Source organism: Schistocerca cancellata, chromosome 2 (assembly GCF_023864275.1).
Source record: "Schistocerca cancellata isolate TAMUIC-IGC-003103 chromosome 2, iqSchCanc2.1, whole genome shotgun sequence".
Lineage (NCBI taxonomy): Eukaryota > Metazoa > Arthropoda > Insecta > Orthoptera > Acrididae > Schistocerca > Schistocerca cancellata.
The window spans coordinates 340,803,369-340,829,769 of NC_064627.1; the positions used below are offsets into that span (position 1 = coordinate 340,803,369).

At 40.9% G+C, this 26,401-nt stretch overlaps 1 protein-coding gene across 1 annotated transcript in view; it reads left to right on the plus strand.

The window, feature by feature from the left end:
- The window catches only part of LOC126153873 (protein split ends-like), a 360,157-nt gene that overhangs the window by 254,645 nt on the left and 79,111 nt on the right, over nt 1-26,401 (plus strand). The window contains exons 3-12 of the mRNA XM_049916099.1: nt 7,799-7,978; nt 10,446-10,637; nt 19,197-19,358; nt 19,631-19,782; nt 20,414-20,636; nt 20,806-20,932; nt 22,111-22,291; nt 22,867-22,973; nt 23,365-23,537; nt 23,891-24,169. Of these exons, the coding sequence (XP_049772056.1) occupies nt 7,799-7,978; nt 10,446-10,637; nt 19,197-19,358; nt 19,631-19,782; nt 20,414-20,636; nt 20,806-20,932; nt 22,111-22,291; nt 22,867-22,973; nt 23,365-23,537; nt 23,891-24,169 (1,776 nt within the window). The remainder of the gene's footprint in view (nt 1-7,798; nt 7,979-10,445; nt 10,638-19,196; nt 19,359-19,630; nt 19,783-20,413; nt 20,637-20,805; nt 20,933-22,110; nt 22,292-22,866; nt 22,974-23,364; nt 23,538-23,890; nt 24,170-26,401) is intronic.

Consider the following 26,401-nt stretch of genomic DNA (forward strand, 5'->3'; position numbering starts at 1 on the left):
TCATCCCCCGCTCCTCTCCCTCCCTCTCTCCCCCCTCCCCCCCCCCCTCTCTCTCTCTCTCTCTCTCTCTCTCTCTCTCTCTCTCTCTCTCTGTGTGTTGTGTGTGTGTGTGTGTGTGTGTGTGTGTGTGTGTGTGTACTGCTTGCTTTCACCGATCTAAGAAATGTAATTTCTGATATTAATGTGACACTACTGTCATTCCTAAATTAAACGCACTGTCATATAATTTTTTTGGACCAAATATTATTTTATGAACAGTCATACGCGGAAAATTAATGCCACTTCTGTTGCTGTTGTGTCTTGCCCTTAGACCCAACAGAATGGGACTGACACGCAGTAAGTGTTCAGTTTTACTGGAACAGGACTAATTTCGGAGCCGTATTGTTTCTTGACGACGGTAAGTAAGTGTGTCTTACTCGGTTAACGTCCGTTTGATGTGTTGGGTTCCACACGACTAGTTTGCCGACGCTGGTGCTCTGAATAGCAGTACGGAGGTGGCGCCGTCATATTAGTGCTTCGGAGCATGGCGGTTCAAATTCCTGTCCCACCATCCAGATATAGGTCTTCTGTGATTTCCTAAATCGCTAAAAGCTTTGTAAAGCTTAATTTAATGAATACCAGCTCGTGAGTTACAGCGAGAGGACGTTGCAAAATGTCTTTGGGACTAGGATGCTCTACATTCACACTCCAAATCTTCCCCTCGGAATAAAGTTACTCCCTCCCGCATGTGTTAGTTAATCGCTTAAGTAGCCGTATGATGATGATAGAGGACCGGAGTAATAATAATAGCCCGTGGTTCAGTTGTGAAGTGCCAGATCACCGATCAGTCACAGGATTTTTATCTGACACCACTTCATTCACCTCTGACAATGTTTGTTAATGTGAAAGCTACCGGAGTCCACGCTGTAACTGGCTGGGTAATTGAATTATAAGTTATACATTTTATTGGTCTTGATCTCAATGTAACGTTGTAACAACTAGATGATGATTGTTTACGGTTGACTAGCAACCATCCTCAGATAGTGCTTACGCTATAATAGGTAGCTAAGTGCAGTGTTAACCATAAAAACACTTTACTAACCGTAAATTGTCAAATATTCTCAACAGTGCAAGGTCCATGAAATTATACAGGAAAACTGTTCGCTTTTAGAAGTAGGTGAGAGGGAGACCTAGCCAAACTTGCCAGAAAGTTTCAAAGGCATTGTTGTTCACGTTGGTTTTGAGAGTTTCGCTTAGGAGAATGTTGTCGTGTCATATATGTTGCTCCACAAGTGCGTACTTATTCTAATTATAATAGCTTGGAACTAGGTCAGCTGGAATTTCGTATTGTTGATCGATCAGATCATATGCTTTCCTTACTTCTTTTCTTCCTTCGTTCCGTGCAACGAGGAAATTCAATGTTTCTACCAAAATTATAACAATTTTACTTCGTTATGAGACAGAACAACAGTTGAATACAATATATACACAAAAGTATAATAAATTTTGAAAGCAACGATCTATATCCAGCCCTCCTACTTGTTAAATACAGAAGTTGCGGAGTCTGGATGATCTCGTGGTTATTTTTGGGAACATGTACATCAAGGAAAAAACTGACCTGTTTCATGAAGAATGTTCTGACACATTGCTCTTTCAACGTTGGCATTGGGCGCAGCACAAGGCTCCATGCTGGTTCCAAACTTTTCACTTAGTAAACAGGTGACCGCCCTGACGCCTAGCATCAAATTCTACTCTACTGAAGACTTACTTGTTTTAGCGGTTCAAACTACCGTGCTAAAGGAAGAAGAAAACTTCCTCTAAGAACCTAGATATGCTCAATATACAATAGACGAAATGTGGACTGTCTATACGAGACAAAAGTATGTGCACTCTACATGCACAGTCAGGAGATGTTGAAACAAGCTACAAATATTGCACCGGTCTGGCTCACTAATTCGTTATAGTCGTTAGCAGCTGGGGCGCCAGAGCCAACTTCGATGATGATTTTCTTAAAAACTACGAAGTGTCGAGCTAAAATCTGAAAGAAGTGTTTTTTTCCCCTCTCAGCGACGAACATTTGCACCAAATTTCATCCATATGCGTGGGCCACGGTTCCCGTCCTCCCTTTGTTAGCCAAGTTCTCAGGTAGTGCTTTGACGTAATTAAAAATGAATAAATAAATGCACGGAGGTGTGTGTGTGTGTGTGTGTGTGTGTGTGTGTGTGTGTGTGTTTTCCAAGCACTGTCGGCACACACTTTAAAAGAGAACGGATCACGTACCTACGTAGCAAGCACGTGCCGTCTCAGTCTACGCTCTCGAAACCAGCGGAATGAAGTTCTTCCTCTTTGGGGTAATGGATTAGTATGTAGACGTCGCCACATCAACAGGCACCACACTGTTTGAAGGCAGGTGTCGAGGAGACTGCTGGAAAAATTTGAGAGGTGGACAAGAAGACTGGTTAAGCTTCACATCAAAAATGAAGTGATTTGTGCGGTGTCAACTGGGGTACGCACTAAACTTGCCTGCCCTGTGCGTGCGTGTGTGTGTGTGTGTGTGTGTGTTGTGTGTGTGTGTGTGTAGTGGATTCATGTAGATGATGGAGCATCCGAGCACATTAGTAATTTGTTTATTACATGGCGTCTACTCAAATCTTGTGCAACATTACGAAGTCGAATAAATCTTGTAACGCTCCTGGCTATTCCAGCTAAATACCTAGGTTAGCCCTAAAGCATTTAAACTTGTATATGGTCGATAGCATAAAAAAAAGTACTTTTGAGGCAAGATTACCGCAGCGAAGGTGGAGTACATGGACCGTTAGGATTTTGGAAAATTACTAGTCAAGCTTTCATGGTATGTTCCATTTCTAAAATTTCATCCAACGAATTCTGATATGTTTTACGCTATTCTGCCTTTAATTGTTTCTTCTATTTGATATGATTGGTTTCGGTGCTAAGGCTTGCGGCAAAGCAATGGAAACTTGACCTACTACGGCAGATCGATAGTAACTCATGTTCTTGTATTCGAAACAGGGATCTAACGTGATGATTTCAAACGTGGCCAGTACTGCATTGCAACAGATTAATCGCAAGTTTATATCGATATATATACTTGACGTTTTATGCACTATTGAATAATGGCATTATTCCGGAAAACAAGATGGAAAATTAAACTCTAGGAAGCAATAAATTGTGTTCCATATATACGTTTGTGAGATCAGAAGTTCGCAGTGGATTGTCATTTGTAATCTGTGTGACTTTATATATAATGTCAACCGCTGAGAGACGTTGCGCCCTTTTTTTTTATTTCTTGCTTAAAATAGGAATGCTGGAAACAGTTCAAAATTTAAAATTCTTTATGTGTGTTAATCCCTGCACGCAAATATGTTCCTATGTGTTACGATGTTTTAAGTTTCTTAGTGTTATTTTTACTAATGTATATTGCATTTCAGTGTCGTGTTTCACCTGGTTATATAACAAGCTTTAGTTGTATAAATAGCATATACATAGCAACCCGCAAGTTTCCTCAGAATGTCCATGTTAATGGAGCACTGATTCTTTATCATGTGTGCTGTTTGCTTGTGTGTTCTGGAAGAGGGCTGTATCTCACCCGCAGCATGTTTCTACACGATGTCTCAGTGTGCTTCCATGTACATGTTGCCTGTGTTCTTATTAGTAACTGTGTCATTCATTATCTGTTGACGTGCCCAACGGTTAACGGGACGCTGTACTTAACAAAAAGATGGCGGAAACGTCTTGTTAGGGTAGCTAATTAGAAGTATGTGGCTATTCGTGCCCACTCGCCAAACTGAGTGCGGCAGCCATAAATTCCACTTTTGTCAGAAACTCCATCTTTCTTGAAATATTTAATTGGCCACTTGAGGCCATTTTTTCCATTAAAATAATTCTAATGGATTACAAAATTTCAGATGCAATCAGGGCGAATGTTAATGTCCTGCAAATTGAACCATGAAAGATTACAGCAAATTCTTTAGTCTTTCCTTTTGCAAATTTCTGTGTACAAATATTTTATATTAGCAATACATATTGTATCCATGTGTTTTAGTTGACTACTCTCATCATCGTAATGTCATAATTCCATGTTGGATTTTAGACATATGCATGATAATAAACTACACTGAAGAAAGGCTAGGGTTTCTGTGTTTCAGTATATCTTAACCAAAATGGAAATAGCTGTCAGCGCTAGAGGCTACAGCTAACTACTGGCCGCAGAACGCTGTTCTTACGAGGGAACCTCCCCATTCTTACAAGGGAACCTCCCCATCGCACCCCCCTCAGATTAACTAAGTTGGCACAGTGGATAGGCCTTGAAAAACTGAACACAGATCAGTCGAGAAAACAGGAAGAAGTTGTGTGGAACTATGAAAAAAATAAGCAACTGAGTAGTCCATGCGCAAGATAGGCAACATCAGGGATAGTATGAGCTCAGGAGCGCCATGGTCCCGTGGTTAGCGTGAGCAGCTGCGGAACGATAGGTCCTTGGTTCAAGTCTTCCCTCGAGTGAAAAGTTTACTTTTTTATTTTCAGACAATTATTATCTGTCCGTCCATTCGTCCGATGGATTTGACGCTCTACACACGGAAAAATTTGAAAACGTAAAAAAAAAAAAAAAAACATATGTTTTGACAGAGCACAGGGAAAACTGTGCGACTGTGAAACTGTTGCATTCATTTGTTATCACATCCACAAGAAAACCTCAATCGGGCAAGGTAGATGAATCTTTTTATCCATTCGCCAAGTGTACAAGTTAGGTTGGTCGACAACATGTTCCTGTCATGTGACGCACATGCCGTCACCAGTGTCGTATAGAATATATCAGACGTGTTTTCCTGTGGAGGAATCGGTTGACCTATGACCTTGCGATCAAATGTTTTCGGTTCCCATTGGAGAGGCACGTCCTTTCGTCTACTAATCGCACGGTTTTGCGGTGCGGTCGCAAAACATAGACACTTAACTTATTACAGCGAACAGAGACGTCAATGAACGAACGGGCAGATCATAACTTTGCGAAAATAAAAAAAAGTAAACTTTTCACTCGAGGGAAGACTTGAACCAAGGACCTCTTGTGCCGCAGCTGCTCACGGTAACCATGGGACCACGGCACTCCTGAGCTCATAATATCCTTGATGTTGCCTATCTTGCGCATGGACTACTCAGTTTGTATATTTTGCTTATTTTTTTCATAGTTCCACACAACTTCTTCCTGTTTTCTCGATTGATCTGTGTTCAGTTTTTCAAGGCCTATCCACTCTGCCAACTTATAACGAATAACGAAACCTGAGGGGGGTGCGATGGGGCGGTTCCCTTGTTAGACCTTCGCAGTTTGTTAAACTATTGGGTCCTGGGTTGTAGACACTTGAGGGGAACGGGGGGGGGGGGGGGGGGGGCAGGCTTGACTTAGCTAACTGATATTTGCGTGTTCATAAAATGTACAAACATGATGAATAGAGAGACTTTGAATGAGTCATTTCAGTTGGCTGCCGTCATATTTTATCCACAGAAAACGCAAACCAGCGGGCTTAACTTCACGTTCTGTTTTCCTCCCGTTACTACAAAACATTTCTTCACCATTGCACGTCATCAGCCACAATTACAGAAGAGTATGATTGGTGCTGTGGACCAGCAACGTCTATTATGAGTGCAATGACTCTATTGGTTTGCTGCTCACATCTTCACCGTCATAACTTTTGATCCACCCAGCTTGGAATGCGATGCAGCCCTCTGTATATCTCCTCTCCAATGTTCAGAAAGAAATTTACGATTTGTAGCGTGCTGTGTGTTGAATTACGCCAACGAAACTGTATTTGTATGCCGGTCAGGGACTCGAAACTGAACCTTCATGGTGTCTTCAATGCAATTTCCATACAGAATGAGTCACTGATACGGAAACGCCCATAGGTTAATTATATATAATTAAGTATTCCATTGTGAACGTCGGGTTAGTCAGCTGCGACTTACTTTTTAAATTTCTGTTTCATAATCGATTACTGTTATTAAGGAGGTTACAGATATTTTTCATACGCAGAACATATCATTATACATTCAGATCATACATATTTTCCTACTTCAACATTACAAGTGAAATAGTAATGGTCAGATATAGAGCAGTAGTTTAATTAGTTACTACGTGAATGGTATTAGTATATAAATTTAAGTTACATGGGCCGGTGTCTGAACTTTCCCTTCTATCTTTGTTCTTTGCTCATCATTGTAGTTCATATCACTGTCGGATTTACCTGCAGAAATCGACCCGTGTGGGGTGTCTCAGTTGATTGACTGAATGTATAAGGAACGGCATTCATTCCCCGTTCAGAGTTTCGAAGGTTTTCCGAAACACCGGAATTGTTCGTTTATAAATGCTACGGCTGATTCTATTCTAACTGAGCTAGTGCTTAACCTTATAGTGAGCCACGTGGGCAGTGGGAATAGACTGAATTCGTATTCGGGTTGTCGGTGGTTTAATTCCTCGTTCGACGTTCTAGGCTTAGGTTTTCCGCGATTTACCTGTATGCTAGGCTAGTTCCTTTAAAAGTCACGGCTGATTCCCTTCACTAATCCGAGTTTGTGCTTCGTCTCTAATGCCCTCGTTGCCGGCGGGGCGTTAAAACCCCGTTTTCGTTTCTTTCTTCAAAACAGTCTTCACCTTCTGCAGACAACCTTGTAGGTAGGGCAACCACAAACGTGAGTAATCTACTTGGATATTAATAAACCGCTTCAGCAGTATTTAGTCCTGTATTTTTAGGTAACTACCAGTTTCGAGGCACCAAAAGCCATATCTTCAGGTGAACATATAACTAAAATAAAGGCTATAAAGGTTGAAATTTTATACTCAACATTCGTTGTCATTCAGATAAAAAAACTGTTAAAATGCGGTATGTCATGGAATAAAACAGCCGAATTACAATATCGTGGATTGGTCGGCTGCTTCGATGTGTACGCAATAGCAAATAGGGGGCGCGGCCACATGCTCTCTCTTATGTTTTAGTTATATGCCACCTGAAGATGTGGCTTTTAGTGCCATGAAACCGATAATGATTTAGAAATAAAGGACTCAGTACAGCTGAAGCGGTTTAATAATACCCAAGATGATTTTTCACCTTCGTCACTATTGTGAGAAGGCAGAACTTTAGACTTACGGCACAGTTCATGAAAAGATTCATCGTATTGACACGATTCAGAGTATACCTTGGTGTTAATGACATGTTTCCGGGTGTACGGCTGAGTTGTTGACTCTTATTTTATGCACAACTGGAATGGCTTGGAGTACAAGCAATGAGTACGCATAACTAACAGCTCGTAGCACCTTAAGACGACGATTGGGTCAGTCTCGAAATGTCGTACATAAAATGAAGAAGTAACAACTCCGCTGTACACCCGAAAGCACACTATTAATCAACTGCGACGAGAAGAGGGGAACTTTGTAAATTATTGCACAGTTTTCGCAGTTGCAATTCCCTCCGAATGAGCTGAACTGCAGGCGGCAAACGCAGAGGTCTCTAATGCGAAATGACGCGTACAATGCGGGGAAAAGATCTGTAACTATAATAAGTGTCTCCATCTGCGGATGGGTCAGAGTGGCTCGAATGTGATGTTTGGGAGGGTTAACATTAGGCCAGATGAAAGCCTCGGGTTTATGGGGCAGCCGAGTACCGTTGGCGGAGATAGAGATCGCGTTGGGATCCCTGTCCGGCAGAATATTGTAGTACGTTAGGAGGGGTGGCCCTCGCGAGACAGCGCGATGACGGGTCGGAGCCGGTGCCGGCGCGTGAGCCGCCGGTGGCATGCAGTGTGTGTGTTTCAGGGGCGGCGATGATTTCGAGCGGTCTAGCCACTTCTACGCGCGCGAGGGTGACGCGGTGTACCTGCGCCGCGCCGCCGTGGCCGCCGCTGCCGCGTGGTCCGCCGCAGACCCCCTGCGCGGCCGCGCCAGGGAGCGGGAGCGCCTCTACCGCAACGGGCCCTACCCACCGCTGCTCGACAGGTACTCGCCGCACCCGCACCAAGCCGCTAGGGACCGGGGCAGTGTCTGCGTTGACCGCTGTGCACACACATACACACACACACTCATTCCCATCTTGATAGCTCTCGCTCTCTCTTAAGTGTCTGCCATTACAGTAGTCGTGCATGCTTTTGTTCTCAGTGTTCTGCAGTATATATTTATCACACTACATTTTGTGTCTCTTTATGTGTATGCTTTGCCGTAGAAAACTTGTGGTAATGCCGTGATCTTGTGCCTATCTGTGTTGGATGCTTTGTTATGCCTGTTGTGTTTTGTACTGTATCTGTCCTGTAGCCACAAACGTAGCGAACGCTGTCGGAAATTACGAGCTACAAGCACCACGATCATTGTACATAGTCACGCAGATTTTCTCCCGAGCGCAACAAATGAAGTCTCTCGTGGAAATACGGCAAATTCTGCGTATATTTTGTCCACAGTCGTAATCAAGATAATCATTTTTTACTATCGGTGACGGCTGTTAATTACTGTCCGAAGCTGAGAAGTATGTGTGGTACAGAAGGAGTGCGACAGCTAGTCTGGTGTTTATTGTGATGTGCTTAAGACAGAATGGTACACGTCGTTCTAAAAACATTTTCACGAATGGAATAATGTCATCATTGTAGCGGTAACTGACAGGACTTGGTTCGAGCGACGTAAATAAATTGAATCGTATCACCTCTTCATTGCAGTGAACTTCTGAGGCAATATCGGTCGAAGTCAGTATTTGTGTGCATATGATATCAGTAGCTGCTGTATCAATAATTTTTTTAAAACTGCTATTGTGTACGCAACTACGCACAGATTTTTTTTTTTTTTTTAGTCTCGATGCAAGTTTCATTTTATTCAGTTAAAACATCGCCAATGGTAGAACTTTCTCGTCCGTTTCTTGCTCACGTTGTTGGTATGACATCTGCGTCGAAACTCCACAAGAATTTTCCTTCTTTCTCAGTGATGCTATTCATGAGATAAACTGGGAGACTGTAAATGGCGAATAGTGAAACTCAACAAGGCTGACAATGAAGTCTACTGGTTGGGCAATATTTTTTGGACGTCAAGTGACAGAGATCGTGGGCAGTCACGGGACGGAAAGGAAGCCTCTCCCCTTGCAGTGAGTCTCTTCAGTTGCCTACCGTAAGCCAACTTCACATTTGCCTATCCATTTTCATAGTACTCTAGTTTCCGCTCTAACTTGTCAGTACATACGTGCTAGTGGTAAATGTTTCTCCGTACACCACATCAGCAACATACTGGCCGTTATAGTGAAGCTAACTGCATGCAGTGTACAAATATGGGTATAGCTGACAGGAGGTAAACAACAGCCAGCCATGTGCGTTGTTGACGTGTTGGGACTGTATGACGAGGCACCTTCTGTCGTATCGGGCAAGCGAATGATTGTTATCTCAGGCCACTTCGCGGATGTGGCGAGATGCTCTTTCCACTTCCATCAAGCGTGTACGCTTACGAACATTTGTGGTCTGGTAGTGGCGAGATCTGGTACGGCTCCGAGCAAGAGTTATTTTCTACGTACCACCGGCACCGCAGTACGCGCCTTGCTACCTTTGCTTTAAAACTGATTCCACTTTTCTCCCGGTTGTTTTTAGAATGACAGGAAATGCCATAATTCGTACTGATTGTCGTGATGCAATCTTTGTGAACATTGTCGTGTCGGCTCGGCGTGCAGCAAGTGCTTAAATTGGCGTCTAGAGTGGTAGCTCGTGAAGACATACGGAAACTGGGAACAGCCTGCCAAATGGAAGTGAGACCAGTAGCTTTCTTAGACTGGGGGCCACTTTTCATTAAGTAAATTTGACAGTAGGAAGCAATAAAAGACTCACAGTTGTTAAGGAGTGTCTTAGAATGCACGCCAAGCCATCCCCAGCTGGGTTTTTCTAAATCACCATAACCGAATGTTGAAATGGTTCCTCCAAAACAGCCGCAAGTGTGAACTCTCTTCCGTCCCCCAAACAGCCGTACTTGAACTCTATTCTGCGCATACCGACGGGGGGGATAAATCGTTGTCTTCTTTCGTTGAGTAAATGATATGATTGGATTCTTTAAACCTTATTTCATTGCCGATGATCACAAAAACGCAGGACATGAGAAAGTAATTAAAGCTGCCCTACTACCATCTATTGATCGTTCAGATCTACGAACTATTGGAAGAAACCATTCAGATCTGTCATGATAATTGAACTTTTCCTCGTCTTAAATCAGCGAAGTAACACTGCTTGACCTTGACTGAATTTTTTTTACGCTGTACCTGTTCATTGAACGTATCATAATGATTATGGTTGCGAAGAGCTGGGCAGCCTGACAGAAAAGGTTGCTCGCTCGCTCACGTCGATTTGGCAGTATAGGAGGTACGGTAAGTGGCAGAGCAGGACAGCGTAGCATAGTGTGCTGAGGTCGGTGTACTGGTGTTACGAACGCGCTATGTTGGCTTCGGCAGGGGCCAGGCGACGCACCACCGGCCGCTGGCGAACAACTGGAGCTACGAGCCGACGGCAGGGAGCGTGCGCTACCCGGCGGGCAGCCAGGCTGCCGACCCATATGCCGACCCCGACCCGGGGCCCGGCCCGGGCGCCGGGCCCGGCCGCAGGGACCTGCCGCCCGCCGCCCACAAGAAGAGGACCAAGTCCAGGTGTGAATCCCGGCTAAGCTGCTGCCATCACTTCTATACTTGTGTTTCTTTTACCAGGAATCCCTTCTTAAGTAACCTTTCTACTTCAGACTTCAGACAAGAAGTCGCTGGGTACCTGGGCATTGTATGTGAAGTAAACGTACTTTCTCTCAACATTTCTGTAGAGCTGGGTCCAAAGTGGTTCAAATGGCTCTGAGCACTATGGGACTTAACATCTATGGCCATCAGTCCCCTAGAACTTAGAACTACTTAAACCTAACTAACCTAAGGACATCATACAACACCCAGTCATCATGAGAGTTTGGTGTGTCTCCTGTTGAGAAAGGGGCAGTGCACCTTATGCACACTGAACAGTCTGTGAACGAAGGGTCATTTCGATGTTAGACCACACTGGCATTGTTACTTAATGGCAGTAAGTTGCCTGGTGAATTTGAACGTTCGCCTGTTGTGACAAACACCAGCTGCTGACAGCTACCTACAGTGGCACTGTACAGTTGTCACGATACGATCAATTTGGCCTCTGAGCATCCGTTACAGACAACACTACAAATCCTCCAGCACTGTGGTGTGCAAAGAACGTGTTTGAGGGAACAACTTGTTTGGAAACTCGATTAGTGCCTTCGTATTCTCTTCGCTGATGACTGAAACATTTTTCTGACAGCTAATCGTCACAGAAAAGTGTTTATGCAACCAGGTTCTAATTCACGCCCCAGGTGTGCAGTCTCACAACTTCAGCAGGGAGCTGGGTTAGTATCACTTATTGATGTTGACATCTCTCATAGTTGTCAAGGGTAATTTGAGGCTGTTGGTATTGGACAGGATGGGTTTATTTTAGGAAACGATAATGAATGAACACTGCACCCAATTAGTGGACACCCTCCTCCAGGAGACACAGATCACCTGAATGTAATGGCCCGCATTATCTGCTGATAAGGGCACGATTCAGTACATTTGGGGTGAGTTTAAACTTTTAATGCATCGTCACTGGAGCACTATTCGCACGTTGAGTGACTTCAGGAGGCACTCGGTTGAAGAGTCGGACAGGCTCGAACGGCAGTGTCGTGACCACATTGTGTACAGTGTGCCGGGGAAGTTCCGAGCATGTTACAGTGAGGTGGAGCAAAATGGCATAGAATGTTATCCAGCAGCAGATTTTGGCTTCACCGACATGCAGAAGGGTGTAGTTTGGAACAGATTGTCTTTATTTTGGTTAATTTATTTATAGTTTCACAAGGCTTATTATTTCATTCCTTGTTCACTTCAAATCAAAGGCTAGACAAGTTTAGTGATATGAAATTGATTTTTTTGTCATTTTATAACACACGTTAATCAGTTTGATACAGTTTGAAAAATAAGATTTCATTATTAGGTAACATGTGCTCACATGTCTGAATAAAACATAACACTAGCAGTGCAAGAGGTTGTGCAGTCTTTTTGTAAGTTTCACATACAGGTCTATCTGCTACACAGTACTACTAATTAATAAACTGTATTTGTAGCAGTCTGAGCACTTTAGTTGTTGTTCTTGTAATTTCCACAAACACTACTGAACTTTTTGGTTCAGCAAAGTATGTTCTCTCTTAAATCAAAAGAAGCAGCTCATGAAGTAACAAAAATGTCCGTGAACAATGTCACATCTCTTAAAATGAGGGAATTCTAAGCATAGTTAACATCCTACTCATTGTTCAGCATAGAGGAGACTAGTTAAGTATTTTGTATCATTACTGTATGGTATTGGGCTGTTAAGTACATGGCTATTGCCATTAGTGTTTCCCAAATTGAGCCATTGGAATGTTCCTCCAGTAATTGGATAATGTCCCTTGAATGGATTTTGCATTAAATGTGGTGTCTATGTAAAGAATATGTAATGTACCATGACCTTTCATAGCTATAGGCGTTTGTTTAGTGACGTAATATAATGTGCCTGCATTCTGTATGTCTGAATTATATGTGTGGCTTCTGTGAAGGTTGCGTGGACTGTGAAGATAGCGTGGACACATTATTATGTGTGCTATGTATCATCCATATTGCCTGATGAGAGAACCATGTGTCACATAGAATAACACACATTACAATTGTGTGATAAGTGGGTGTGTATATTCACTTATGTGTACATAATGGAGACAATGATTGCAATTCTCAGCATGACACATATTATTCAATCCTTGTGTAGTAAAGCAGGTATAACTGCATTGTAGTGGCAGTTTGGTATTTTTGTACAGCAAATTACCCATCATATTTTGATAAGTGTTTTGCTGCAAACTAAGAAGCATTATTCTGCAGTACTTTTCATTATGAAGACTCTTGTGCATCATAAACGCTACTTACCTCCATTTATCCAAGTTACTTAACTATATTTTCACAAACCTTTAGTTCAACTTATGAATATGAAAAGAAAGTTATGAGTATTAAACATACACCAGAAAACTTACTCCTTTGCACCTAATCAAAAATGGTGTTCACTAACGGCAGATAAACGAAAACTTGTTTAGCTTTTCATAGCCTGTTAAGTTTTGTTCCCACTGTCCACAACTGGCTGATGCATTTTGAAACCTGCACGTGTGGCTACATACACTTTAGACATTTACAAACACTGCCAGATAGTGCAGTGTATCATTAAGTGATGGATTTTTGCAACCAAACAATGTACTGTGCATCTTGTCATTATACAGAAACAGTATGGACACAATTTGGATAAAATGACTAACATTTTACAAAATTAAATTCTTACTAAAGTAGGGTGGTTGCTATCAAAACATCAGCTGAGCACTAAGCTCTCCGGTTTTAAGACTGACGTGTTCTGGAGGTATGTCAATGACACATTCATAATTTGGCCCCAAGGTGAGAATAAATTGATCAGAGTTTCTGGAACATATAAGCTTCATTCACGAAAATATCAAATTTACAGTGGTACGAGAAATGAATGGCAGTCTGCTGTTAAGGGACAAAACCATAGGAGAACTTGTAACAGAAGTCAGAGCCCAGAAATGCAATGGGGCCACAATCTGTGTGTGTGTGTGTGTGTGTGTGTGTGTGTGTGTGTGTGTGTGTGTGTGTGTGTGTGTGTGTGTGTGTGTGTGTGCGCATATAAATATATAACAGTAATAAGAAGAAAGGTTACATAAATAAAGAGATTAATAGAAATCAATTATTTTCAATTGATCCCCAAATTCTAGATTGTATAGTTTGTTTCCTTTGACTCCATTTTAACATGAACTTACTTCCTTATTGTCGACATCTACACACTTCTGTTAGATGTTTCTTCTTCCGACACTGCAAAACTTTGCATTCTTCATGACCGTGTCGGTAATTTCGAACTTCTTCACCATTGGCATGCAGCAGGAGGTGGGTGACATGACCTTTTCGTGGTACATGGAAGAAAATAAAAAGGCCAAATTTTTTGCACTGAGAAAAATTATTATTCAGGTACCGTGAAAGCTACTACACGCATCTCATATCTAAACATGTCCTCTCTCCACGAGACCTCAAGACATAAGGGTGACAAAAAATTGAAAAAGGTCTTTATCATTTGTTCTCGCCTTCCAGTGAAGCAAAATACATCTTTTGCGGGCGCTTACAGTGGTTATCCTTGGCTTTTCCTATGTACCAATACAACAGCCAGATAGCAGGTACTGCTAATTGAACTGCACGATCAGCCCCTGTGCCATCTTATCATGAGTGTCAAAAATGGACCACAAGCCATAGATTTTGACCACAGTTGGCTGTAACCCATGCTTATTCAGCACCCCTCAGTGGCAGCAAGATTTCTGTGACACCATTCCAGCTGTCAGTGCCCTGGGAATAGCCTTCGACCAACTTGACTGACTTCTGCATCATTGATGCTTGCTGCCAATTACACAAGACCTGACCATTGTCCTGTTCCAGATTGATCCCAGTGGCCCAAAAACACAGTCATTCCACGAATTCAGCAGTGAGACCTAGCATTTAAATGTTGGTCCAGCCAGTACGTCATATTCAGCATGGCAAGGCCATGCACAGCAATTGTTGCATGTCAGTTGGGAGCCAACACCGTAAACTTTGTCACTACGAGGTCAAAGGCGAGGGACATCTGCCTGTGTGCCCATCCCAAGCAGCCAAGACCACAGCAGCCACAAGTTCCTGCTCTTCACTGTCAGCCCAGTCTTCAAATCTGGGCAACACAATCACCACACCACAAGAAATGTCACAGCTGTAATGATAGAAGATGTGACTGGCTGGTCTTAACCTGGAGTGCAACCACAATGTTCCTCGCGCAGCGTCTGTGTCACTGTTGCTGATGCAGCGCGTTGTGTCGACGCTCCACTAAGTAAGCAGTCCACCTTTCTGTGCTACTGGCCATTACTCTCCCTGCTGCTCAGTGCAGAATATTACATGGAGAAGGAAATGCAATTAAGTACTTATACTAGCCAGATGGAATAGTTAAAGCCTTGTTCATGTTCATGGAGGAATCAAGTTAATGATTGAATAAAGGACTTTGTAAATGTCCACCATTGATCTGTCTGCCTTTTCTCCATACATCACACCTGTCTCCCAAACCACTTGCAGACCTTACCGTGCCCACAGGAAGACACGAACCTATTGTGGCAAGCAAGAACTACTCGTGTTTCACTCTGGTTTCTCCGCAGCTGTCCCTAGTCTGCATTTTTAATCCTCAACAGGGAGGATTGTGCATTCATACATTATATTTGGTGTCAGAACTAAGATGTTTGGGATCTGTGACGATCAAGAAGATACACGGAATGCTGATGGCAGAAGACCAAAGGCAATGATTCAGTAGGGGCAGCAAGACGTAAAAATAGCAGCACAAACCTTTGACATCTTCACTTGTGGGATTCCCTACATCCTTCAGTTTGAATTTTTCTTATTTTACTGTATAATATTGGGGTTAGGTACCACCATAGTGTTTGGTAAGGGTCTGAGAGCTGAACCTTTAACTCCAATAATAAATATAATAATAAGGTAACCTTTAACTCCAATAATAAATATAATAATAAGGTAGAGGTAACCAGTGGTAGCTCAGCATTGGCCATGTACAGCATGGTTTGAAAGTCAAAGCAGAATTGGATGGTTCAGATTTTCTGTCTTTACATTATGCGTGACTGGCCCAAAGCAGCAACATACTGAGGCATCACACAGATATGAGATGAATTATTGGCTCTAATGTCAGTTAAACTGATCCAGATTTGCTGGGACACAGTAAACATTATAGCAGAAATCCACCAACAGTGTCTTTAAAAGTTTGTTATGACAGGAGAACATGATGAGAAAATTAGATGAGGTTTTTCAAATTTGTATTACAGGCCAGGAGGGTAACAGGAAAGTGACTTTGAACAAGGAAGTATGTCTGTGGTATCAAAGAGCGCAGCAAAGCAGGGCTACACGATTATATGTTTTCTCATGGCGTGAGAGATATCTGTTTGTGGAGATATTGAGGTTTACTGTGATGTATTAGAGATTTATTGTGAAGAGGGACGATTAATTTGATGAGGTATTACATGTGTTTACTGATATATTGAGCGGATGAAGTTTGAGAAGTGTGTTTGTTATAGAGTTCTGCAAGGTTAATATGATTAAGAAGGTGGCAGTGGAAATGCTACAACTGACCACTTTATTTTGTAAAGTTTTCATTACTGACATAGATCACAATAATCAGATAACAAGATACTAAAGATATAGATTAATGTAAAGAAATATGTGGTTTCTTGTTGGTGTCAGTGCTGAAAACCATGTAATATTGTTTTGTAAATACAGGCTGTATCGTAGCGTGATGTATGATAATTTTTCTGTTTTTTTTTTTTTTTCCCCCCTCTTGCTAGTTACCAGATGTGGCGATGCAATCATCTATGATAGGAGAAAGTGGGAGACAAGAATTTTAGTATGTTAATATTAAGTAGAAAGGCTTATGAGTTTATGCAGGCAGGGTTCCTTTCATGAACCCCATTTATTTCCCATGATGTGAGGTAATCACTAAAAATGACCACAAGTAAAGTGTGAAAATGGAAAAATATGGAATCAGTTGTTGAGAGAGAGTGTAGAAAACGGCTAGTGAAGTCAGACAAATAATGTAATACCCTTTAGTGAAAGTGGAATATGAACTGTAAATAACTGTAAATAAACAGTGTATATTCCAGTAAAATTTGAGGGCGAATTTTTGTCGCTGAAGGGAGGAGATTATAAAAGTGCAAAATTACAGGAGAACTTGAAGTGGAAATCAGAGCCCAAAAATGCAATGAGGCCACTGCCATACAGCATGCTGGTCATTGAACTACGATATCAGCCACTGTGTCGTCTAGGGTACGACCACCGAAATCAGGTCACAAGCCTTGGCATTGGATGCAGCTAGCCATCATTCACCCTTGATCAGTACCCCTCAGCATCAACAAGACTTCCATTACAACATTTAAGGTGTCAGTATCTTGGGCCAACCTTCAAGACGCCACTTCAGCATGTGTGACATCAGCATTGTTGACGCTCATTGCTGATTATGCCAGACAGCGGCCATTGCCCTGTTTCAGATGGTTCATATTGGCTCACAAACGCATCTATTCCAAGAATTCAGTGCCGAGAACCAGTAGTTAAACACTGGCTCAGCCTAGTACCTTATGTTTGGCACAACAGGGCCACACCTGGTGCGTGCTATGTCAGCCAGGAGTCTTCGTCATAAACTCTGCTGCCATTGGGTCATGAACGAAGGACCTCTTCCTGTCTGCCCAGCCCGGGCAGCCAACACCGCATCAGCAATATGTTGCTGCTCTTTACTGTCAGCACAATCTTCGAGTCCAGCCTTTGAATACAGGATATGCCATGCCACACCACACAACCAGGATGCCGCAGCTTGTTATAAGAGACAGAAAATACTGCTGGCTGCCCTTGTCCTGCACAGCAACCACAGTGGGCCTCATGTGGCACTTGCATCACCATCACAGTCGCCGAGTCAGCGATCCATGTCACGCTCCATTGAGTAAACAGCTTGCCTCTCTGTACCACTGGTCATTACTATGCCTGCCACTCTGTGTGGAATATTACGTGAAGAAGGAAATGCACTTCAATACCTGTACCAGCTGGATTGAATAATTAAAGACTTGTTCGTGTTCAAGTTGGAATAAAGTTGACTGGTTGAATAAAGGACTATGTAAATGTCCACTGTTGGTCTGGCTGCTGGTTTTACATGTGCCTCAACCCAAGCAAGAACTACTCATGTTTCACTCTATTTTCTCTGCAGCTGTCTGTCGTCCTCTACACTACCATTTTTGGATGTATTAGATTGAAATAAGGAAGAAGGGTTTTAAGGACACTGTGTTTGCTGTGAGCCCACCCATACAAATTTATATTTGCAGGCGTCTAGCTGCCACTGTCCTTAATAAACTGAGTTTACTCATCACTTTAGTACACAGGGCTGGTGTAGTGTCAAATGCTGAAAGCTTACAGAGTGAACTCAGAAGAAATATTCCATAAGAGTAGGTATATAAAACATCAAATAAAGATAGCTCTGCAAGCAAAAATGCTAGACCAACCACAAGAAGAGCAAGAAGAAAGAGATATGAAATATTGTTTCAAAAATTGCAAGCATAATGAAGAAACATAAAGTGTTTGATATCTTCCTTCCAGCAGCTTAGATGGCAATTCTTTTGGTATGAGTGAAGGATGATCCTACTTTCACAGAAGGGGTTATAAATGAAGCATCTTGTGAGCGTGGTAAAAGGTACATAGAAAAACTCATGCCTCACCACCAAAGTTTCTTTATGAGGATCTGGAAAATATTTTCCCTGTGAAAAGAATTGCAGCTGCCAAGGCATTCAGTTTCTTTTCATTATGTTTAAAAGAAAAACTCTGTTTCCACTGTTTTGTACCTAGTGGTTTACAATATATACAATATATGAGCATGTAATTGTCTGTTCTAAATCTCAGTAGGATGGATGGAAGAGAGGGGGCAGAATCTCAAAAAAAGTCTTTTGAAGAGAAACAGTGTCTAAAATACTGTATAGATATTTCTGCTAGTGAAGAAATTTAAACCAATGTGTCAGTTAACTTAGCTTAAGAGGTGATATAAAACGTAAGACAAAATGGGAAAAACTGGAAGTGATCGTATGGCGTTGTTGGCTGGGAGGCCCCATTCTGGGGAGTTCGGCCACCGTATTGCAAGTCCTTTTTAGGTGACGCCACATCGGTGACTTGCGAATCAGTGATGATGGACACACAACACCCAGTTCCCTGCTGGGAATCAAACACTGGTCTCCTGTGTGGTAGGTGCTAATGCTACCGCTACAGTAAAGAGGTGGTCACAAAATGGAAAAGTAATGGGAACTAGGCAAAAGCTGATGTTCAGATGTTCTGAATTTTTTGACACATGTGTTCTACAGTTTAAAATGCCACTTTGTACTGCATCATTAACACAGAATTAACAAGAAATGAGCAGAAGTTAATTCTGTAGTAAGTGCATATATAAGACATATAGATTCTTACTATTGACATCAATTTGGAAGTTAGTAAGTGATAAACTCATCTTTGTCATTACATGCTACAGTGATTTATATTTGTTTTTGTGAATTTGTTTTGCAGCCGATCGGGCAGCGAGTCACGTTCAAACTCTGCGTCCAGTAGATCTAGGTCTCGATCTCGCAGTCATTCTCACTCCAGCTCCAGCTCGAGCCACTCTGGCTCCAGCAGCTGTAGCTCTGGAACATCTACCCCTGCCACTGACAAGTCATGTTCACCACATAGGTGCGTCAGTATTGTGTAATGTTTGTTTGTGGGTGTTTGTTGTAATGTGTGTTTTCATCTTTCCTTGAAACTTACGAATTATTACTCACGTGTAAACCACATATCTATTTTTTATTTAATTTTAAGGTTTCCCGTCAAGTATGTATTTGAGCCTGATTGCTTTCTCTGAAAGTACTCTGTTGCTAAACATTGATGCCTTAACTTTGTTTTCTTATTATGCAGATTGAACTGTGTGCAATATTTTTGAAGCCATATTCTGTTTCTGATATTAGCAGCCATCATGGAGCACTACGTGGCAGTGGAAGAGTGTCTCTGCAGTCGACTGTGAGTGCAGCACATATGAACAATGTCAGCCCTGCTGTTCATACAGATGACCGCCGCCCTCTCGCCATCTGTGTTCGAAATCTTCCCACCCGCTCCAGTGGTATGTTTTATGAGTGGAAAAGTAAATTTGTTTTGTGGGTCTCTATGATTATGCTAGTAGGATGAAGTTAAAGGAAATGAGTTGCTATCCTCATCCATTCTCTGCTTGTGCTCAGTATCTAATTACCTCTAAACTTCTTTGTCCCAAGATGATTATTGCTAAATATGAATGCATTTGTGGGACAGGTTTCCATAGAAGTACTCATCAGCTTCTAGTTTCTTGTTTTGTGCAGCATGGTAATCACTACCACTGAAACTGTCGTTGTCTAGATATTATGTGGATGATAGGCAGTAGAAATCCCAGTTATAGACAAGTTTCAGTGTAAAAAATAAAAAAAGAACCTCAACATTTAATGGCAACTGAGCACAGGCAAACTGTCGAGCTTTTGCTATAAACATAGAGACAATTGCTTTGTGGTACCTATAGTGTTATTTGACGTATATTTCTTTTCGTCTTTCATTTTTTCTTTTCCATGTTTACTCCTAAATGTTTTATTATACACAGTTTTCCAGTAAAATTTGACACCAGCACTTAATTTAACATCGCCAGAGCTCCTATTTTAGTTATAACACATTATTTATTTTAGTATTTTGGAATATAGGGTAATCTCATTTCCATTTTGTCTTTGCAGATACGAGTCTTAAGGATGGACTCTTCCACGAATACAAGAGGTACGGGAAAGTGACATCAGTTAAAGTTATTGGACAAGCTGGAGATCGCTACGCTATAGTTTGTTTCAAGAAACCTGATGATGCAGAGAAGGCACTGAAAGATTCTCATGATAAACAGTTCTTTGGGTGCAAGATAGAAGTTTCATTCTATCAAGGCTATGATGTAGATGAGAGTGAATCTAGGTTTGTCCTTCAAACTTATGCGAGATTCAGTATGTGTCTTTAGACATTTTGGTGATAGTTGATAACCCATTATTTTAGTTATTTGTGGCGTATTTCTTCCCTGAGATACTGTGAAATAATTTTTTCACAACTGCAGCTAATTGTGTTCTCTTCTGAAATTGTATTTCAGACTGTATGAAGCTGAACAAGATGAATTTCATCCTAAAGCAACCCGAACTTTATTCATTGGAAACCTGGAGAAAGACGTCACTTCATCTGAGCTTCGAAAACATTTTGAACAATTTGGAGAAATAATTGTGAGTTCAGATTGTATGTTGGGTAAATTGAGACAAACTGTGCATGAACTCGCATTTTAAAAATACAAGATTCATTCCTCAGAATATTTCAATGCAGATTTTTCAGTTCTTGTATACATTGCATCAACCAATGGATTCATAATCATTCTTCAAAAGCAAGAGGGTGTGGTGTATCTGTTACAGTTTAAAGGGAACTTAAAGAAGAAATTGGCACTGAATTGCAGAGGGCAATAACAATAATTAAAGTAGAAAGACTCAAGTTTTACAAGATATTTGTGGTGTTTGGGTTAGAGAAATGCATAGGTATTTGGAAACAAAGTGGGGAATTAATGAAATGCAGGTATAATAAGTAGGGCAGAGAGAGCATTGAAGAGTGAGAGAGTGTGTGTGTGTGTGGGGGGGGGGGGGGGGGGGGTGAGAGAGAGAGATTGGGAATAAAACACTTCAGCTCCAAGCATATTAAAAATTGTAATATTTCTACTCCTTTTAGAAGGTTGGGCGCTGCACCCATATTATTACGTATCACTTTATCGTATTGCTTTATTCCACGAACATCAACGGTTTTTAACCTGTAAAGAACTTTTTTTTAATCTCTCTCACATTTTTCTTACCCCACACCTGGCTAATTATGACAGCTTTAGGAATGGGGTTGAACTGTATTGAGCTTTTTTAGTAGGTCTACTTATATTTTGTTGGCTTGATAGTCATGCATAATTATCAAGTACCACTATGCAATGATGGAGGGAAAAACTTGTTAAAGCACTTTTCTGTTGTATGTTATAGTTTCCAGCATGCAGACATTCATCTGTAAATGTACATAGTTGTGTTTTATTAGGCTTATAGCAACAAATACTTGTATTACTTTAACTAATGTCATTGGATTTGCTAGATGTAGTCTGGAGCTAGTACATTGTTGCATTATTATGAATCATGAATTAGTTATTGACGAACAAACATACGGTTACACTTAAAATCTATATAACAGATTTGAATTTACTCACAATGAGTATTCTGCTCTGGAAATTAATTTTCTCTGTCACATCCAACACTTTTGTTGGTCACTGCTTCATTATATTCGTGAACAAACCTATTTACTGCAATGGTTGAAAAGAAAACATTGTCATTTTAGTCCACTTCCACTTAGATGTGTGATTCACAAAAAAGATTTTATTTTACAGGAAATTGATATTAAAAAGTCTGGCGTTGCATCACCATATGCCTTCTGTCAATTCACTGACATCAGTAGTGTTGTGAAGGCTATACGTGCTATGGATGGCGAACATATGGGCAACAACCGCATTAAATTGGGGTTTGGAAAATCTATGCCTACGACCTGTGTTTGGGTGGATGGCATCACAGGTAAACTCCAGTAGTTCCCATTTTTTAATGTTATAAATGTATAACACCAACTACAAAAACCTGGTAGAGACATGAAGATTCTGTTAATATTTGCAGCTTACTTTCATAGTTGGTAGTAGTGTAACTTTTGAGTGTTGAACAAAGAAGTCCTGTGATAATGAATTGTAAATTGTGTGATTGCTAACAGCAAAGGAATTGATATTTTAGTTACTCTTGTTTATATGTTATCAAGACTGATGTTAATGTTAATCACTACAGTGTATATTCTTATAATCATTGAAGAATCACAACTTCTTTATTCAACTGGTAGTGTAGTGCCTACACTTCAGTGCTGTTTTTTTTTTTCAGTATGTATTTATAGTTCCTTACTACAGTGGCTGTTGAACTGGAGTCTGATATGACTGCTGCACATTGGTAAATCCGTGTAAAAGTAACAAAGGATCATTTTGCATTTAAGTCAGTGGACTTTGTTTGTCTCCACATCCGCCATTTTGTTATATCCTTTGTGTTACGTCTACTTCTTGTTGTTTTGAAACCTTACGTTTATTGAATTAATTCTTACTTTTGCTTTTCAGAACATGTTTCTGAGAAGTACCTGAATATGCAGTTCAACCCTTATGGAACAATTCTGCATATTACATTGGATCGTGTACGAGGCCAGGCTCTCATCTATTATGAGCAGGTACTTTGTTGATGAAATTGAAAGTATGATCTTCTATAATGTTCCTTAGTGAAGCTATAATGTTTTGTATAAATAAAGAGGATGATGATTTCTGACGAATTAAAAAATTGTAAAGCACACAAGCTGAACCTAAAAATTGACTAGAAACTTCTCTTTTAGCAGCAAATCTTACATTTTTAATGTTTAACAATACCAGAGAAGGAATGTTACTACTCACCATATGAGTCGCAATAGACACAACAAAAAGATTCACAGAATTTTAAGATTTATGTATTACAGTATTAGCAAATAAATGCAACTTTGGTGTTTGATAGAGGGAAAATTTTTCATCTTTTTAAATTCGTAACAGTTAAGTTTCTATTTAGTGACAGTGGAAATTTTTTTACTGCAGCTCGCCTCTGCTCAGGAAGCTGTCAGGGAAATGCGGGGCATTGGATTGCGAGGTCACAAGTTGCAAGTTGATTTTGCATCCAGGGAATGCCAGGAAGCTTTCTACGAACACTTGGAGAAACAGGGGCATGCAGTGATCGGTGCAGAACGGCCATGGGAACACTACGAAAACAAGTAAGTAGTTTTAAGTATGTAGTTTTGTGTGTTTAGCTTCTTCAGACAAGTTGTTTTCTATGCTGTATCACACCGAAGATGAATGAAATGGCTTTTAACAGCATATTCAGAAGTATCCTTTATGTTCTATGCACAATACAAAATTAATGGGACAGAAATTAATTAGTGACTGAACATACTATATTTCAGATATGCTTTTACTACTACTACTACTACTACTACTACTACTACTACTACTACCACAACCACCTCCATAGTCACTACTGAAACAACTGATATTGTTTGTATTGCTTATTTTTATGTTATGTTATGACTGCTATTATAGTCAGAAAACTCTCTCTTCTTCTGAACAGCCGTGAAATACCATCTGGACGTTTTGACGCTACTGTATCAACTCCTGGCTCCCGGTTTTCTCGGTATGAATCGTCCCAGCGAACGTCTAGGACATCACTGTATTCAAGATCCGGTTCGGGAAGTGGTAGTGGTAGCGGCAGTGGTACGCCAGCTACTCCACCTGCCCCAGCAGGTGTTAGTGGCACAAACAGCAGGCCTACATCAAGATCTCAGCGTTCCTCAGGAAATCAGCGGTACGAGCATTATGATACTGCTGACTACACTGACCGCCGACACAGGTGAGAAACAGTTTGGCCCAGTTGTGATTTTGTGGCGGAAGATTCAACGTGCTTGCTTTTCCTGGGTGGAAAATGGCTCTCTGCTTATTTAACTGGAGACTGCCTAGTGTCTTACTAAACAATGTTTCTCAAAATTATTTGGGCTTAAGCTGTTAACACCTGTGTCGTATGTTGGTTCTTATTAACATTTGCTTTTTGAACGTATATAAGTTTCAAAAGTAATGCTTTGCCAGCAAAAGAAAATGTGGCTATTTCAGTATGTTTTGGTAAAAATTAAAATAACTGTGAGCTGGATTTTATGATTTCTGCTCTGCCTTGATTTAGGATTAGCACTAATAGCATCTGCAGTGCACTATACTGTCTCTTGGCGAACATAAAATGAGCTGTGGTTTAGACTGCAGTAAGGATGGGCATTGATCATTTTTGCTTAATGCTCATTATTTTGGCTTTTCTGCATTCTATAAACAAGTGGCTGTACAGACTTCACTAATGATAGAGAGAGAGAGAGAGAGAGAGAGAGAGAGAGAGAGAGAGAGAGAGAGAGAGAATATGTGTATGTATGTCCGTCCGTCCTCCCAGCATTGGGATTTTGATGTTTACTTTATTTGATGCCTTCTTGTGGTATAAATTAAAACCGTTTAAAGCAGTATTGCTTCCATTCTTTGTGGAATTCTTTCAGAGATGTGACAGATCAATCGCTTTATGGTGATTGTTTCCATTTATCCACACAGTAGCAATGGGGACTACAGAAAAAATTTATGAGCACAATAAATAGTTCATTGCATTTATGGCTAATTTCCGCCCATAATTTTTCCTCGTGTTAACATCACTCATAAATCTTGGAAATACTAAATACTAAATTCTATGGTGCCCCTGACTTGATAGTGATTTGGTGAGTGGTCCTACCAAGTCTCTGGCTGGTGGTACGCAGTTCATTTGGCACGTACTGTGTCATAGTTTAAATTCTGTTCCGTGTATATGCTATTAGTTGGAATTATAAGAATGCTTCACAAGACCTTCATCATAAAACAGTGAAAAATCTATTTAAGGATACTAGTAACCGATTTTGAGTAAATAGAATTTAATGATCACTTCTTACCGTATTTACTCGAATCTAAGCCGCACTTTTTTTCCGGTTTTTGTAATCCAAAAAACCGCCTGCGGCTTAGAATCGAGTGCAAAGCAAGCGGAAGTTCTGAAAAATGTTGATAGGTGCCGCCACAACTAACTTCTGCCATCGAATATATGTAGCGCTACACAGGCATCCTTTGTACGCACAAAGATAAATACTGGCGCCAAACCTCTGCGTCAGCAAAAAAAATTTAAAAAAAAATTGGAAGACGAGTTTTTTTTCTCTGCCAGAGTTTCGACCACTGCTTTTTCATACATTATCCAACAAAGTAAATACAAATTCCGTATTGTTCATCTTCGAATTTCAATGTACTACAAAAATCCGACTGGTAATACTGGGATTTTTGTCAATATGGCCAACTTTACGTTCTGAATTTTTTCCTACCTGTGAGAAGAGATGGTTGCTAATAGTAACCTGATGAAATGTGAATCACATGCAGTATTCTCTTCACCATAAGAATAATACGAATATAAACATTTTGCCATGTATTCTTTCGTGTTTGCTTCTATCTCATTTAAATCCTGTCTGCCAAATAAACTATGAAACTAGAGTGAGACAACAGCAAACGCGGAAGAATAAACGTTTCGTGTCATGTTTATATTCGTATTACTCTTATGCCTAATAGTGATACAGTCAGAAATGAAGCACGGCAACTGACTAGATTTTTAAATCTAAGATGACTAATTTCTGTGCAGAATTTGATGTACTAAAGAAGCGGCCGCAAAGAGTTTCAAACGGAGAAAAATTTTCGCCAAACTCTCGTTCAGAACATGTTCTATCATACGCAGTCTATTATTTGGTTCTTGTTGATCATTATCAAAGAAAGCAGCAGTGTAAGTAACAACAAATAGCAGTCTCTTGCCATTGTTTCGCTAATGAGACGATTCCTCTCTTTTTTTAATTGTAGGCGGCGGTAGCGCGCACAAAAGCAAGCCATGCTGCGAGCAGCGACAGGCTGTAAACACGCACTATCGAATGCGTCAAACAATGCATGACACAGTATAGTAATGCATTTTCAGCTTAGAGTGACTGACGTAAACACCTATAACATAGAAAACGGCACTTATCAGATCAAAGCAAAATAAGCAATCGATTCAAAC